This window comes from Symphalangus syndactylus, chromosome 10 (assembly GCF_028878055.3).
Source record: "Symphalangus syndactylus isolate Jambi chromosome 10, NHGRI_mSymSyn1-v2.1_pri, whole genome shotgun sequence".
In the NCBI taxonomy this organism is placed as follows: Eukaryota; Metazoa; Chordata; class Mammalia; order Primates; family Hylobatidae; genus Symphalangus; species Symphalangus syndactylus.
In genome coordinates this window covers 92,636,677-92,651,209 of record NC_072432.2, presented here as the reverse complement: position 1 = coordinate 92,651,209, position 14,533 = coordinate 92,636,677, and the positions used below count along the sequence as shown (strand labels likewise).

General features: G+C 36.6%; 1 protein-coding gene across 2 annotated transcripts in view; it reads right to left on the bottom strand.

Moving 5' to 3' along the window:
- The window catches only part of PLSCR4 (phospholipid scramblase 4), a 69,786-nt gene that overhangs the window by 23,589 nt on the left and 31,664 nt on the right, over positions 1–14,533 (bottom strand). Inside the window, exons 2-4 of one of the 2 annotated variants that reach the window (XM_063611291.1) lie at positions 14,282–14,326; positions 12,617–12,644; positions 11,375–11,485 (exon numbers count right to left, since the gene is read on the bottom strand). In XM_063611291.1, the coding sequence (XP_063467361.1) occupies positions 11,375–11,485; positions 12,617–12,623 (118 nt within the window). In that variant the 5' untranslated portion in view covers positions 12,624–12,644; positions 14,282–14,326. The remainder of the gene's footprint in view (positions 1–11,374; positions 11,486–12,616; positions 12,645–14,281; positions 14,327–14,533) is intronic. The other variant, XM_055295137.2, reaches the window with a different exon arrangement.

Sequence of the window (14,533 nt, the reverse complement as noted above, 5' to 3'; positions counted from 1 at the left end):
GGTTGCAATCCTAGTCTCTGATAAAATAGACTTTAAACCAACAAAGATCAAAAGAGACAAAGAAGGCCATTACATAATGGTAAAGGGATCAATTCAACAAGAAGAGCTAACTATCCTAAATATATATGCACCCAATACAGGAGCACCCAGATTCATAAAGCAAGTCTTGAGTGACCTACAAAGAGACTTAGACTCCCACACAATAATAATGGGAGATTTTAACACCCCACTGTCAACATTAGACAGATCAATGAGACAGAAAGTTAACAAGGATACCCAGGAATTGAACTCAGCTCTGCACCAAGCGAACCTAGTAGACATCTACAGAACTCTCCACCCCAAATCAACAGAATATACATTTTTTTCAGCACCACACCACACCTATTCCAAAACTGACCACATAGTTGGAAGTAAAGCTCTCCTCAGCAAATGTAAAAGAACAGAAATTATAACAAACTGTCTCTCAGACCACAGTGCAATCAAACTACAACCCAGGATTAAGAAACTCACTCAAAATCACTCAACTACATGGAAACTGAACAACCTGCTCCTGAATGACTACTGGGTACATAATGAAATGAAGGCAGAAATAAAGATGTTCTTTGAAACCAACGAGAACAAAGACACAACATACCATAATCTCTGGGACACGTTCAAAGCAGTGTGTAGAGGGAAATTTATAGCACTAAATGCCCACTAGAGAAAGCAGGAAAGATCCAAAATTGACACCCTAACATCACAATTAAAAGAACTAGAAAAGCAAGAGCAAACACATTCAAAAGCTAGCAGAAGGCAAGAAATAACTAAAATCAGAGCAGAACTGAAGGAAATAGAGACACAAAAAACCCTTCAAAAAATTAATGAATCCAGGAGCTGGTTTTTTGAAAACATCAACAAAATTGATAGACCACTAGCAAGACTAATAAAGAAGAAAAGAGAGAAGAATCAAATAGATGCAATAAAAAATGAAAAAGGGGATATCACCACTGATCCCACAGAAATACAAACTACCATCAGACAATACTACAAACACCTCTATGCAAATAAACTCGAAAATCTAGAAGAAATGAATAAATTCCTCAAGACATACACCCTCCCAAGACTAAACCAGGAAGAAGTTGAACCTCTGAATAGACCAATAACAGGCTCTGAAATTGTGGCAATAATCAATAGCTTATCAACCAAAAAGAGTCCAGGCCCTGATGGATTCACAGCCGAATTCTACCAGAGGTACAAGGAGGAACTGGTACCATTCCTTCTGAAACTATTCCAATCAATAGAAAAAGAGGGAATCCTCCCTAACTCATTTTATGAGGCCAGCATCGTCCTGATACCAAAGCCTGGCAGAGACATAACCAAAAAAGAGAATTTCAGACCAATATCCTTGATGAACATTGATGCAAAAATCCTCAATAAAATACTGGCAAACCGAATCCAGCAGCACATCAAAAAGCTTATCCACCATGATCAAGTGGGCTTCATCCCTGGGATGCGAGGCTGGTTCAACATAAGCAAATCAATAAAGGTAATCCAGCATATAAACAGAACCAAAGACAAAAACCACATGATTATCTCAATAGATGCAGAAAAGGCCTTTGACAAAATTCAACAGCCCTTCATGGTAAAAACTCTCAATAAATTAGGTATTGATGGGACGTATCTCAAAATAATAAGAGCTATCTATGACAAACCCACAGCCAATATCATACTGAATGTGCAAAAACTGGAAGCATTCCCTTTGATAACTGGCACAAGACAGGGATGCCCTCTCTCACCACTCCTATTCAACATAGTGTTGGAAGTTCTGGCCAGGGCAATCAGGCAGGAGAAGGAAATAAAGGGTATTCAATTAGGAAAAGAGGAAGTCAAATTGTCTCTGTTTGCAGATTACATGATTGTATATCTAGAAAACCCCATTGTCTCAGCCCAAAATCTCCTTAAGCTGATAAGCAACTTCAGCAAAGTCTCAGGATACAAAATCAATGTTCAAAAATCATAAGCATTCTTGTACACCAATCACAGACAAACAGAGAGCCAAATCATGAGTGAACTCCCATTCACAATTGCTTCAAAGAGAATAAAATACCTAGGAATCCAACTTACAAGGGATGTGAAGGACCTCTTCAAGGAGAACTACAAACCACTGCTCAATGAAATAAAAGAGAATACTAACAAATGGAAGAACATTCCATGCTCATGGGTTGGAAGAATCAATATCGTGAAAATGGCCATACTGACCAATGTAATTTATAGATTCAATGCCAATCCCATCAAGCTACCTATGACTGTCTTCACAGAATTGGAAAAAACTACTTTAAAGTTCATATGGAACCAAAAAAGAGCCCACATCACCAAGTCAATCCTAAGCCAAAAGAACAAAGCTTGAGACATCACGCTACCTGACTTAAAACTATACTACAAGGCTACAGTAACCAAACCTGCATGGTACTGGTACCAAAACAGAGACATAGATCAATGGAACAGAACAGAGCCCTCAGAAATAATGCCGCATATCTACAACTATTTGATCTTTGAAAAACCTGACAAAAACAAGCAATGGGATAAGGATTCCCTTTTGAATAAATGGTGCTGGGAAAACTGGCTAGCCATATGTAGAAAGCTGAAACTGGATCCCTTCCTTACACCTTATACAAAAATTAATTCAAGATGGATTAAAGACTTACATGTTAGACCTAAAACCATAAAAACCCTAGAAGAAAACCTAGGCAATACCATTCAGGACATAGGCATGGGCAAGGACTTCATGTCTAAAACACCAAAAGCAATGGCAACAAAAGCCAAAATTGACAAATGGGATCTAATTAAACTAAAGAGCTTCTGCACAGCAAAAGAAACTACCATCAGAGTGAAAAGGCAACCTCCAAAATGGGAGAAAATTTTCGCAACCTACTCATCTGACAAAGAGCTACTATCCAGAATCTACAAGGAACTCAAACAAATTTACAAGAAAAAAACAAACAACCCCATCAAAAAGTGGGCGAAGGACATGAACAGACATTTCTCAAAAGAAGACATTTATACAGCCAAAAAACACATGAAAAAATGCTCATCATCACTGGCCATCAGAGAAATGCAAATCAAAACCACAATGAGATACCATCTCACACCAGTTAGAATGGCCATCATTAAAAAGTCAGGAAACAACAGGTGCTGGAGAGGATGTGGAGAAATAGGAACACTTTTACACTGTTGGTGGGACTGTAAACTAGTTCAACCATTGTGGAAGTCAGTGTGGCGATTCCTCGGGGATCTAGAACTAGAAATACCATTTGACCCAGCCATCCCATTACTGGGTATATACCCAAAGGACTATAAATCATGCTGCTATAAAGACACATGCACACATATGTTTATTGCGGCACTATTCACAATAGCAAAGACTTGGAACCAACCCAAATGTCCAACAATGATAGACTGGATTAAGAAAATGTGGCACATATACACCATGGAATACTATGCAGCCATAAAAAATGATGAGTTCATGTCCTTTGTAGGGACATGGATGAAACTGGAAACCATCATTCTTAGTAAACTATCGCAAGGACAAAAAACCAAACACCACATGTTCTCACTCATAGGTGGGAATTGAACAATGAGAACACATGGACACAGGAAGGGGAACATCACACTCCGGGGACTGTTGTGGGGTGGGGGGAGGGGGGAGGGACAGCATTACGAGATATACCTAATGCTAAATGACAAGTTAATGGGTGCAGCACACTAACATGGCACACGTATACATATGTAACAAACCTGCACATTGTGCACATGTACCCTAGAACCTAAAGTATAATAATAATAATACTAAAAACCTTCATGCAGCATTTAGTAAAATTTCCTTTTTTTTTTTTTTGTGATGTAGTCTCAACTGTCACCCAGGCTGGAGTACAGTGGTGTGATCTTTGCTTACTGCAACTTCTGCATCCTGTGATCAAGCCATTCTCCTGTCTCAGCCTCCCATGTAGCTGGGATTACAGGCACCTGTCGGCTAATTTTTGTATTTTTAGTAGAGATGGGATTTCGCCATGTTAGTCAGGCTGGTCTCAAATTCCTGACCTCAGGTGATCCACCTGCCTCGGATTCCCAAAGTACCGGGATTACAGGCATGAGCCACCGCGCCCGGCCAAAATTCACTATTGAAGCCATTTGGGCCTTAGCTTTATTTTGTGGAAAAGTTTTAAATGAGTAACTTAATCTCTTTACTTGTTATATAAGTCTGTTAAAGTTTCTGTTTCTTCTTGAGTCAATTTCAATTGTTTGTATCTTTCTAGGAACTTGTCCATTCGTCTAGGTTTCCTATTGGCATACAATAAATTGTACACACAATTGTTCATATTATTCCCTTAAGATAATTTTCAATTTCTCTATGGTAAAAGCCTCACTTTCATTCCTGATTTTAGTAATTTGAGGTGTTTTATTTTTATTTTTGGTTAGTCTGACTTAAGGTTTCTTAATTTTGTTGATGCTCTCAAAGAACAAATTTTTGGTTTTGTTGATTTTGTTTATTGTTCTTTTTTCTATTTCATTTATTTCTGCTCTAATCTTTATTATTTCCTACCTCTTGGCTTGGTTATTCCTTAAGGTGGAAAGTTTGATTACTGATTTGATATCTTCCTTTTTTAATGGAGGTATTTATAGCTATAAATTTTCCTCTAAGCACTTCTTCAGCTATATCTCATATGTTTTGGTATACTGTGTTTTGTTTTCATTCATCTCAAAGTACGTTCTAATTTCCCTGTGTGTGATTTTTTTTTTTTTTGCCCCTACTGTCATTTAAAAGTATTCTTCTACCACTAGGGTAGAAGAATATACTCTACATCATTTTAATTGTTTTAAATTTGTTGAGACTTGTTTCATGACCTAACCACAATACAGTAGAATGCCATGTTTCAAGAAGAATGTGTATTATGCTGTTGTTGGGTAGAGTGTTCTATTATGCTATTATGTCTAGAGTGTCTGTTGTAGATTGTCTGTTGTGCCCAGTTTGGTTTATAGTGTTGTTCAGATCTTCTGTGTCCTTTTTGATGTTCTGCTTAGCTGTTGTATGTATTATTGTAAGTGGGGTATAACAGTCTCCAACTATTATTTATTGTATTATCTATTTCACCCTTCAATTCTACCAGTTTTACTTCATATATTTTGGAGCATTGTTTTTATGTGTATATATGAATATACTTGTTCTGTCTTCTTGATGACTGACATTTTTATTATTATAAAATGACCATCATCTCTAGCAATAATTTTTTTCTCAAAGTATATTTTGTCTGATATTTCCTCAATTCTTATCAACTACTAAGTTTGAGAAACTCTGTTTTGATACAGCATTTTACAAACTGAAGATATATTCATAGAGTATTAAAATCAATTTAATAATTCAAATATTAATTTTTGAAAATATAGTCAACTAGAGAAGAATAAAATAGAAAATATGAAACTGCATTATTAGTATACTATATACTCACTTTATATTCAGTATTGTCTGGTGAAACTCGTGTTACTTATATATAAATATATTGAATATATATGTATGCATTGTTCACTATGTGTTATATTAGATTATCATCAAGAATATTTGAAAGCCAATGATTTAAAGATCTTTTATTTAACTAATATAAGGACAGCAAAGATTCTATTCTGAAGTGAAAAAGATGGAATCAACGTTGCAGCACTGCAATGTATAATCATATAAATTCTTGTTTTTACTATGGTTGGCGATTTGTCTCTGTAGATTTCCACCTTGAAGACAAAAATAATTTTTACCTAAATATAGGTTAAACTGTAGTTTCTTTCTGAAAATTACTGCTTTTCCTTGTAATGTGTGTATATGCATGTATACGTATTTTTTTGTGTATCTGCCCAAAAATTGTTGGATTTTCAGTCCAGATGACAGCTGGAAGATGCTAGAAGCTGAGATTCACCTCATGTCCAGATAAGTGTGCAAAAATGAACAAGGCTAGAACAGTAGAAGCCCAATTTGGGCTGTGTTGTTAAAGCTCCACAAATGGTGTTATGTTTCCCTAAGTAAACTCAGTTTTGGGAACTGTAGGTCTATAGGACTAGTGAATTTTCTGTCTTTTGTAATCAAAGAGCAATGCCACATAGCTTTGTAGGGAAGGGATTGACATCTCCTGAAAAAATGTAGACAGTCCTGGCTGGGCGCCGTGGCTCACGCCTGTAATCCCAACATTTTAGGAGGCCGAGGCGAGTGGATCACCTGAGGTCAGGGGTTTGAGACCAGCTTGGCCAACATGGTGAAACCCCATCGCTACTGAAAATACAAAATTATCCGGGCGTGGTGGTGCGTGCTTGTAATCCCAGCTACTCTGAAGGCTGATGCAGGAGAATCATTTAGAACCTGGCAGGTGGAGGTTACAGTGAGCCGAGATTGCACCACTGTACTCCAGCCTGGGCAACAGAGTAACATTCTGTCTCAAAAACAAACAAACAACAAACAAAAACGTAGACAGTCCCATAGGCAGCCAGTTTTTGAAAAGGTCACTCTTGCATAATGAAAAATTCACTTAAATGTGATAAGGTGGAGATTATGGTCTCTCTCAGAGCCCCCAAATAACTGGGTCCTGGATACCACCCAGATCTGGAAGAAAGTCCTGTTAGAGAAAGCTATGTTGATGAAAGAAAAAAAAAAAAGAAAGAAAGATAATAACTAAAACTTATTGAGCTCTCATCATATTCCAGCCCTTACTCTAACAACGTTACAAGTACTAAATCTTGTAATCTTTACATCAACCCTATATAGTAGATACTATCATTATCCTTAATTTATAGAGAAGAAAACTGAGGCATAAGGAGGTTAAGTAACTTGGTGAAAGTCATTAGCTGACGTATCAGGAGTAGAATTAGAATTCCAGCATTCTGACTGCAGAAATGTCCTTAAATACATCATGCTAATACTCCCCATAGATCAGAGGCAAGGAAGAAGAGCACCCTAGGCGTGATTCTATGGAGGGCTTTGGGCCTATACACTGGATTGGCATCTCTAGCTAGCAGCTATTTTTAAGCCCTTAAGTTCTACCCTTTCATCTCCATGGGACATCATGGGACAATGCAGTAGTCTGGGGTCAACCGATGCTGCGAAAGCCAGTCGCCTTTGAAGGTGATGAAGTCTAAGACATTTTGGTTACTCATAAAAATGCCACTCATAATAGTCATGAATCATGAAATTCTCCTAATACTATCTGAAAACAAGGCCACAAGATAAATCAAAGATTCTTTTATCTATGAAATATTCTTCAAGCCCATTTCAAGGACCAGCTTCTATGCTTGCTGCTAGAAATATAAGACAGAAAGACATACAAATGCCTGCCTGTCTCCAAGGGCAGCAAGTTCTGTGGAGGATACAAAGATGTGTAAGAAAAGGTGAACGGTTGTCACAAAGCAAGTAATTGACATAATCGTAGGTAGATGCATAGTGTGTTAAGGGATTAGACAGGAGGGGCACCTAACCTACGCAGAGAAGGTATACTACGATATAGGTGCTAACACACTAGACCTAGCCAGCATCTCCATGATGGGGAAAGGTTTTACAGGCAAATGGACAAGAACAAGCAGGTGCATAGAGGAGGCTCACTACTGCAGGACAAACTGCTGTGTGTGGAGATTTAGCAGACAAGGCTAGAAAGACAGGATGGAGTGAAGATTATGAAAGACCTTGAACTTTATGCCAATCAAGTGGAAGGTAAAGTGATTCGTTTTACATTTAGAATTCTTTATATATGAGGTCAGATTAGGCAGGAAGTACTTGCAAGGGTCTGGCTAGAAGGCAAGGAAGGCTGATTTTGGTGAAAGGAGCAGAGAGTGGAGAAATGGTAATTGACATTTAAGATACAACATTGACTTTGAAGTGGAATGGATATGAGAAAAGATTCTCAAGTTTCTGGCTTGGGATGCTACAGGCCTCTAGTGTATGGAAAGAATGGAGAAAGAAAATAGAGTTTAGAAGCAAGATAACAAAGTTGGGCTGGTGATCATTGAGTTTGAGATTCAATGGTCTTTCATGAGAAGCAGTCTATAGGTGGTTGGAAGTGCAAGTTTAGAGACTATCAGGTTGATATAATCTGTGGATATGTATTTCATAAGTGATGAAGGAAAAGGAAACCTTCAGTATTAACAAGATCACTTAGAAGAGTGTGTGAAAGGAAGGGTGACTGGGAGAGGAGAGAGGAGGAGATGGGGAAGGGCAGGGAACAGGGGAGTAGACCAAATAATTCTGAGAACAGCAGTTTTCAAGAGTAGGGACACAGTTTTTGACAAAAACTGAGAGTAAGCAGACTAAAGGGAAAATAATGGTAACAGGAAGCAATGTCAAATGAGAGTTAAGTCAGAAAAAAAGTATAATGTATTTGGAAAAAAGTGAAGGAAAGTATGTATTTAAGTTTGTCATGAAGAATATACTTTAATTCCTTTAAGAATTGTATTTATGCCGGGCGTGGTGGCTCACGCCTGTAATCCCAGCACTTTGGGAGGCCGAGGTGGGTGGATCACGAGGTCAGGAGATCGAGACCATCCTGGCTAACACGGTGAAACCCCGTCTCTACTAAAAATACAAAAAATTAGCCGGGCGTGGTGGCGGGCGCCTGTAGTCCCAGCTGCGTGAGAGGCTGAGGCAGGAGAATGGCGTGAACCCGGGAGGCGGAGCTTGCAGTGAGCTGAGATTGCGCCACTGCACTCCAGCCTGGGCGACACAGCGAGACTCCATCTCAAAAAAAAAAAAAAAAAAAAAAAAAAAAAAATTGTATTTAAGAGTACCCAAATTGGACTAGAAATCAGATATCCACACCTTCTTTTTTTAACTATTATTAAAAATAACAATGTAACTAAAAATCATATGAATTATCTTAAGAATATTAATCATTATATCACTTCAATGAGTTAATGATTAATTCACCATGTACTTTTAACATAAAAGCACCTCATGCTATAAAACTTGAAGATCAATAAATCAGAAAAAAATTGCCATTTAGATTTTGAGGCTATTCGTATAGAGATTATATTTTTTAAATTAAATTTATATTTATTTTAAAATTAAATACATATTTATGTAATTGAACGATTTTTGTTATAAGTATGTATTATCCAGAGATAAAAGAAGGAAAACATATGATCAAATTATATGTGGGAAATTGGTATATTATACTTTCTTCTAAGCTTTGAACTTTTCATATGAGTTCTGATTGCTTCTGCAGGAAAACAAAGCAAAACAAAACAAAACATGTTTAACTTTGTGTAACTGTAGCACCTCAGACTTACGTAAATAAAGACCTCCGTTATGAAGCGTTGTCCTACCGATACTGGTGTAAGAAACACTGCCTGATAGGATTGGAATTTTCTTAGTTATTTTGAACATCAGGAAATCATGCCATTTTCTCTTTAAATATACTAAATATAACAAAGGTTTCTTTATTAACTATTCTCTTAAACAAGAATAGTGGATAAAAGTATTTTCTGTGGGAACACATATCCAACACTATAATGCAAATTGAAATTACGTGAAGAAATTTGGATAAATTCATTAACACTACATAATTCAAGTACAGATTTCAAGATTCTTAATTTGACTCAACAGTGACAATTTTTGTCAGTCTTCGTAAGTTTACAGTCCAGCCACCAGGTGGCGATCAAAGCGAAATTTTGCTATATTTTATAACTGAAAATTCATTAGTTGTGTGGTCTGCACTATAATATTTTTACAACTTATCTTGTCATTTAATTTGAAGGATGTAGCCTACTCTCTTGCTGAATTATTGATATAAAGGAGAATAGACATGCTTTATCAGAACATGATGTATAACCAAGGTTTTTCTCAGAAATGGTGAAGTTTCTGTTCTAGTAGGGTCTAGGTTTTTGGATATAGAGTAATTGGTAAATATAAGATAGATCTTGTATATCATGTTGGAAGTCACTGAAGTGACATATAGAGAAACTACAGATAAAGCATGATTATAATTTAATAATTTAATTTTTAATACCTTAGATTTAGGAAAGGTGCGCTATTAATGCAGTATGTTATAATGCATTTTATCCTCATAACACACATACACATTAGGAAAAGAGAAAAAAGGAAATCCTGATGCTTTCAGAAAACACTGTAGGTGCAGAAGCCACCTGAGCTGCATGGATCATATGCCTAGAGCCAAAAAAAACCTTTGGCCAGGCATGGTGGCTCACACCTGTAATCCCAGCACTTTGGGAGGCTGAGGCAGGTGGATCACCTGAGGTCGGGACTTCAAGACCAGCCTGACCAACATGGAAAAACCCTGTCTCTGCTGAAAAAAATAAAATAAAATAAAATAAAAAATAAAAAACAAAAATTAGCCGGGCGTGGTGGCGCATGCCTGTGATCCCAGCTACTCCGAAGGCTGATGCAGGAGAATCACTTGAACCTGGGAAGTGGAGGTTGTGGTGAGCCGAGATCGCACTATTGCACTCCAGCCTGGGCAACAAGACCGAAACTCCGTCTCAAAAAAAAAAAAAAAAAAAAAAAAAAAAAAAACTTTTGCCATTATCTTGTACATATCAGGGTTTCTTTTCCCCCTCTAGAGCATAACGCAATGGTTTCTACTTCTAAATATACACTTAAATATATATTTTAAAGAAATATTACTACAGTGTCTACATCATTATGTAAGTCATAAAATGTGTTAAAAGACAATACTAACTGAAACTACTTCCTTGGCCAAAAGTCAGGGAATTTTTAATTTTTAAAATTTTAAACTTGGCCAAATTGTTTTCTAACAATCATAATATCTCAAATTCACACTAGCACTGTATAAGTATTCATTCGCCCAAGACATCACCAGTAGTGCACTCAGACATACAAAAATATTAGCCAGAAAGATAAGCTCCTTAATTAGCACCCACGGCCATTCAACTTCCATTTCTCTGCACATCTGCCATGTGTCTCATGCATGCCTCACACCAGATTTTCATGACCTATACTTACGGACATATGATTCTTTCTGCTAAGGACAGTCCTTTCCCCCTTTCTTTTGCTTGTGAAATTTTTATCATGACAGCAAAACTTGACCTCCTTAGTCAGGGCTTTCCTCAAATCCCTGGCAATGTCAAATACTGTCTTCTGTGTCCTTACAACACTCTCTTCATGTCTCCATATAGAATGGAGAGAATGTCATCAATATTTGCACAATTTCCATCTAAAAGCCTGTAAATCCTATGGCTACAGGAATATATTCTAACTGACATATAGTAAACTATGTGGCACCCTATCGGCATCCAATATTTAATCAGTCAATTAATTTGATAACTTAAAAAGCAATTTTAATCATTAGTATGGTTTTTAGGAAAGGAGAGTATCTTTTATGAATATTTAACCCACCTGGTAAAAAATTAGAATTGTATTCAGGAGGAGCATCAGGCCTTGGATCTGGTTGTTTTGTTTGATTTTCCATTTCACCTGCAGGCTGTTCAGGGGCTGTGGGTACCACATCTTCAGGGGAAGAGAGGGAACATGACTTACAAAGGAAACAATAATATAATGACAAAATGTATTATTTTTTCTTTCTTATTGGAATGCACCAAGAAATATAATGAACTGGAAAATACACTCCTATATTTCTTAAAGAAAGAATCATATATTGGACACTATTAATAAATTTCATGAATTTTCAAACCTAACATAGATTTAAAAATAGAACTAGACAATTACATTGTGCTTGTGATCAAAGCAATGAGCTTTCACACTAGTGGTTCAACTGCCCCGATGCTAACTGCTATCTACAAAGTAAATTCCTGGCATAATAGCAAAAATTATTTTTCCCATTACATAATATGGAGAACACAAGCATTTATAGAGTGAAGTTGATTTTTTTCCTAATTATTTTTGGAAAGTGCTGTCTAAAAAGATTCACAATATAACACCATAAACACATAATGGTTTAATAAAGGGTGGTGTCACACACAACTGAATTAGCCATAGTCTAGTCTACATCTCCAGTGACTCACATTTTCACTGTATTCTTTCTAAAAGCAACCTAGGTCACAGTAATTGCTGCAAGGGAGGTACTGAAGTCAGTTTCATGATGTTGTACCTTGTCTTCTTAATGAGATTAGAGACTAATTTCTCTCTGGGCTTACTACAGAAAAACAGCTGAGTTGCCTAAACAACCAGTTGACTTTTATCTCCTAGCAAACAAAAATCCGATAAATGTGGTTTTTCTCTCTTTATGTAAGTTACTGGAAAATACAAGGCCTGCTTTCACCCTCCTCTACCAAGGCAGGACCTTGCCACAGGCTCTTTATTACTACAACGTCTCTTTGCAGAACTGCTTTCCTCATCTTGCTTTTTTTATTACCTAATTTTCCCCACAAACTTCAAAGATTATTCAGTAGATATGTGCCCCACTGTAAGTCCCTTTTTAATCTTTTTCTGACAATGATAGGAATGTCTATATACATAAATAATATATACATACATATATATATATATACACGCAAACACACACATATTCGCCAAATGTTAAAAAAAATCAAAATGAAATAAAGTCCCCCTTTAGGGAAAATAATCACAAAATTCACATTTGAAAATAAAGCATATTCAAATTTATTCACAAAAACCTACCTGACATTTTGAGGAATTCCAATCAATCCTGAAAAATAAAAAATGTTAATGCCTTTAAAATATATACATAATAAATAGTATTACTACTCAGTGACACAGGTAAGGATTTCTGTAATTTTTTTTAACCTCCAGTTACATTTGTCCCTTCATTAATTCAAAAAGTACTTACTGAGCACCTATTATGTACGAGGCACTAATATAGATGTTGAGAGCACAGCAATGAAGCAGACAGACACTCTGCTGCCTACTGTGCTGCAGTTTATATTGTAGTAGGATGAGATTTAAAAAAACATGTCAAGAAATGTTAAAGTTTAACTTTAGATAGTACAGTCATGAGGAAAACAATGTAACAGGCTTAAGAGAAACAGGGATGGTTAGTTCTAGGAGTTAGGGAAAGCCTGTCTCAGGAAGTGACCTTTGAGCTGTTTGAACTAAGAAAAATAAACATCACACTACAATTGTGGGAAGAGAGTTCTAGGAAGATAGGAAATTAGTGCAAAGGGTCAGAGATGGCAGTGAGCTTAGGATACTGAAGGGAGGAAAATAGAAAGTGGTTAGGAGTGACTGGGCCACATTGAGTGAAGCGAACTGAGGTAAGACATGCAGATAAAGGTCTGATCTCCTCTGAAGGCCATGGCAAGGCATTTGGCATTTTTGGTATTTGGAACTGGGAAGTCTGGAGGATTCAGTCAGTGGAGTGATCAGATCTGACCATACAATGAGAGGAAGAGTAGAAGCAGGGAGCAGTGAGGGATGGCCGAAGCAATCCAGGTGAGAGGTGACACCAGCTTAGATGGGGAAGGTGACACTGCAGAAGGTTAGGAGTGTTCAGAGGCGTGACAGGGTTTGGAAGCAGGGTCTCCAGGAGTCGCTGATGGACTAAGGTAAAGAGAGGAGTGGAAGAGGGTTCTGAGTCATAGCCCAAGGTAACTCAGTTGATGGTGATGCTATTAAAACTAGACAGGAGGATAATGGGGGAACAGTGGGGATGGAGGAGGGTAAGAATTGAAACTTTAGACTGGGGCATGTTATGTTTAAGAAGAGAATAAAAGAAGTTAAACATTTAAATTAAAAATATGTATGGGAACATTATGAGAATAACTCAGAGAAGGAGACTAGAAGTTGAGATAAGATTTGAAACAAGTAATGAGGGTAAAGGTAAAATTTTCTGAATTCAATCAGGCAAAAAAAAAAGGCTATTATTTGAGAAGGGAATTTCAATATATCTGAATTTCTGAGTTCTGAGTAATGACAAATAACAAAAAGAATATCAACAAAGGCTATAATTTACTGAATGCTTATCAAGTGTTAGGCAAAGGGCCCAATGCTTTTCATATATCTCTGACTATAACAACTCTCTAATGTGTAAATGGCCAACCCCGCTAAAGGCAAGTGCTTCTAAATCCTAAGCCTATGTACTTTTCAATATGTGATCATATTTATAAGAATAGAGTTATTTGTGTTGTCCAAGTGGAGTAAAAAAGTATCAAGCTAGAGTAGGTCAAAAAAGCATTCAAACAACATATGAGTGAGTCATCAGTATGGGCACTGAGCTGACTCAATGAAAATGGCCATGGTATGAGCCAGTATGCAGATTCCCAGCTGAAATGATTGTCTTGCCAAGACGGGTGGAAGTTTAACCAGTCTCGGACCATCTCCACTCACCTCTGGAGCTGGAGTTTGTTGTACGGTGCCCTGTGCGTCTCGAAGCTTAAAAAATATATATAAATATATTTTAAAACACATATATTTATTTTTATATAATATATATTATGTCAAAATGTTTTAAATATATATTTAATATATATTATATACATGTTTACATTTATATTTTAAATATATTAATATTCAAATATAAAATAATACAAATATATAATTATAAATAATATAATATATATTTATTTATTCTGGGGCATA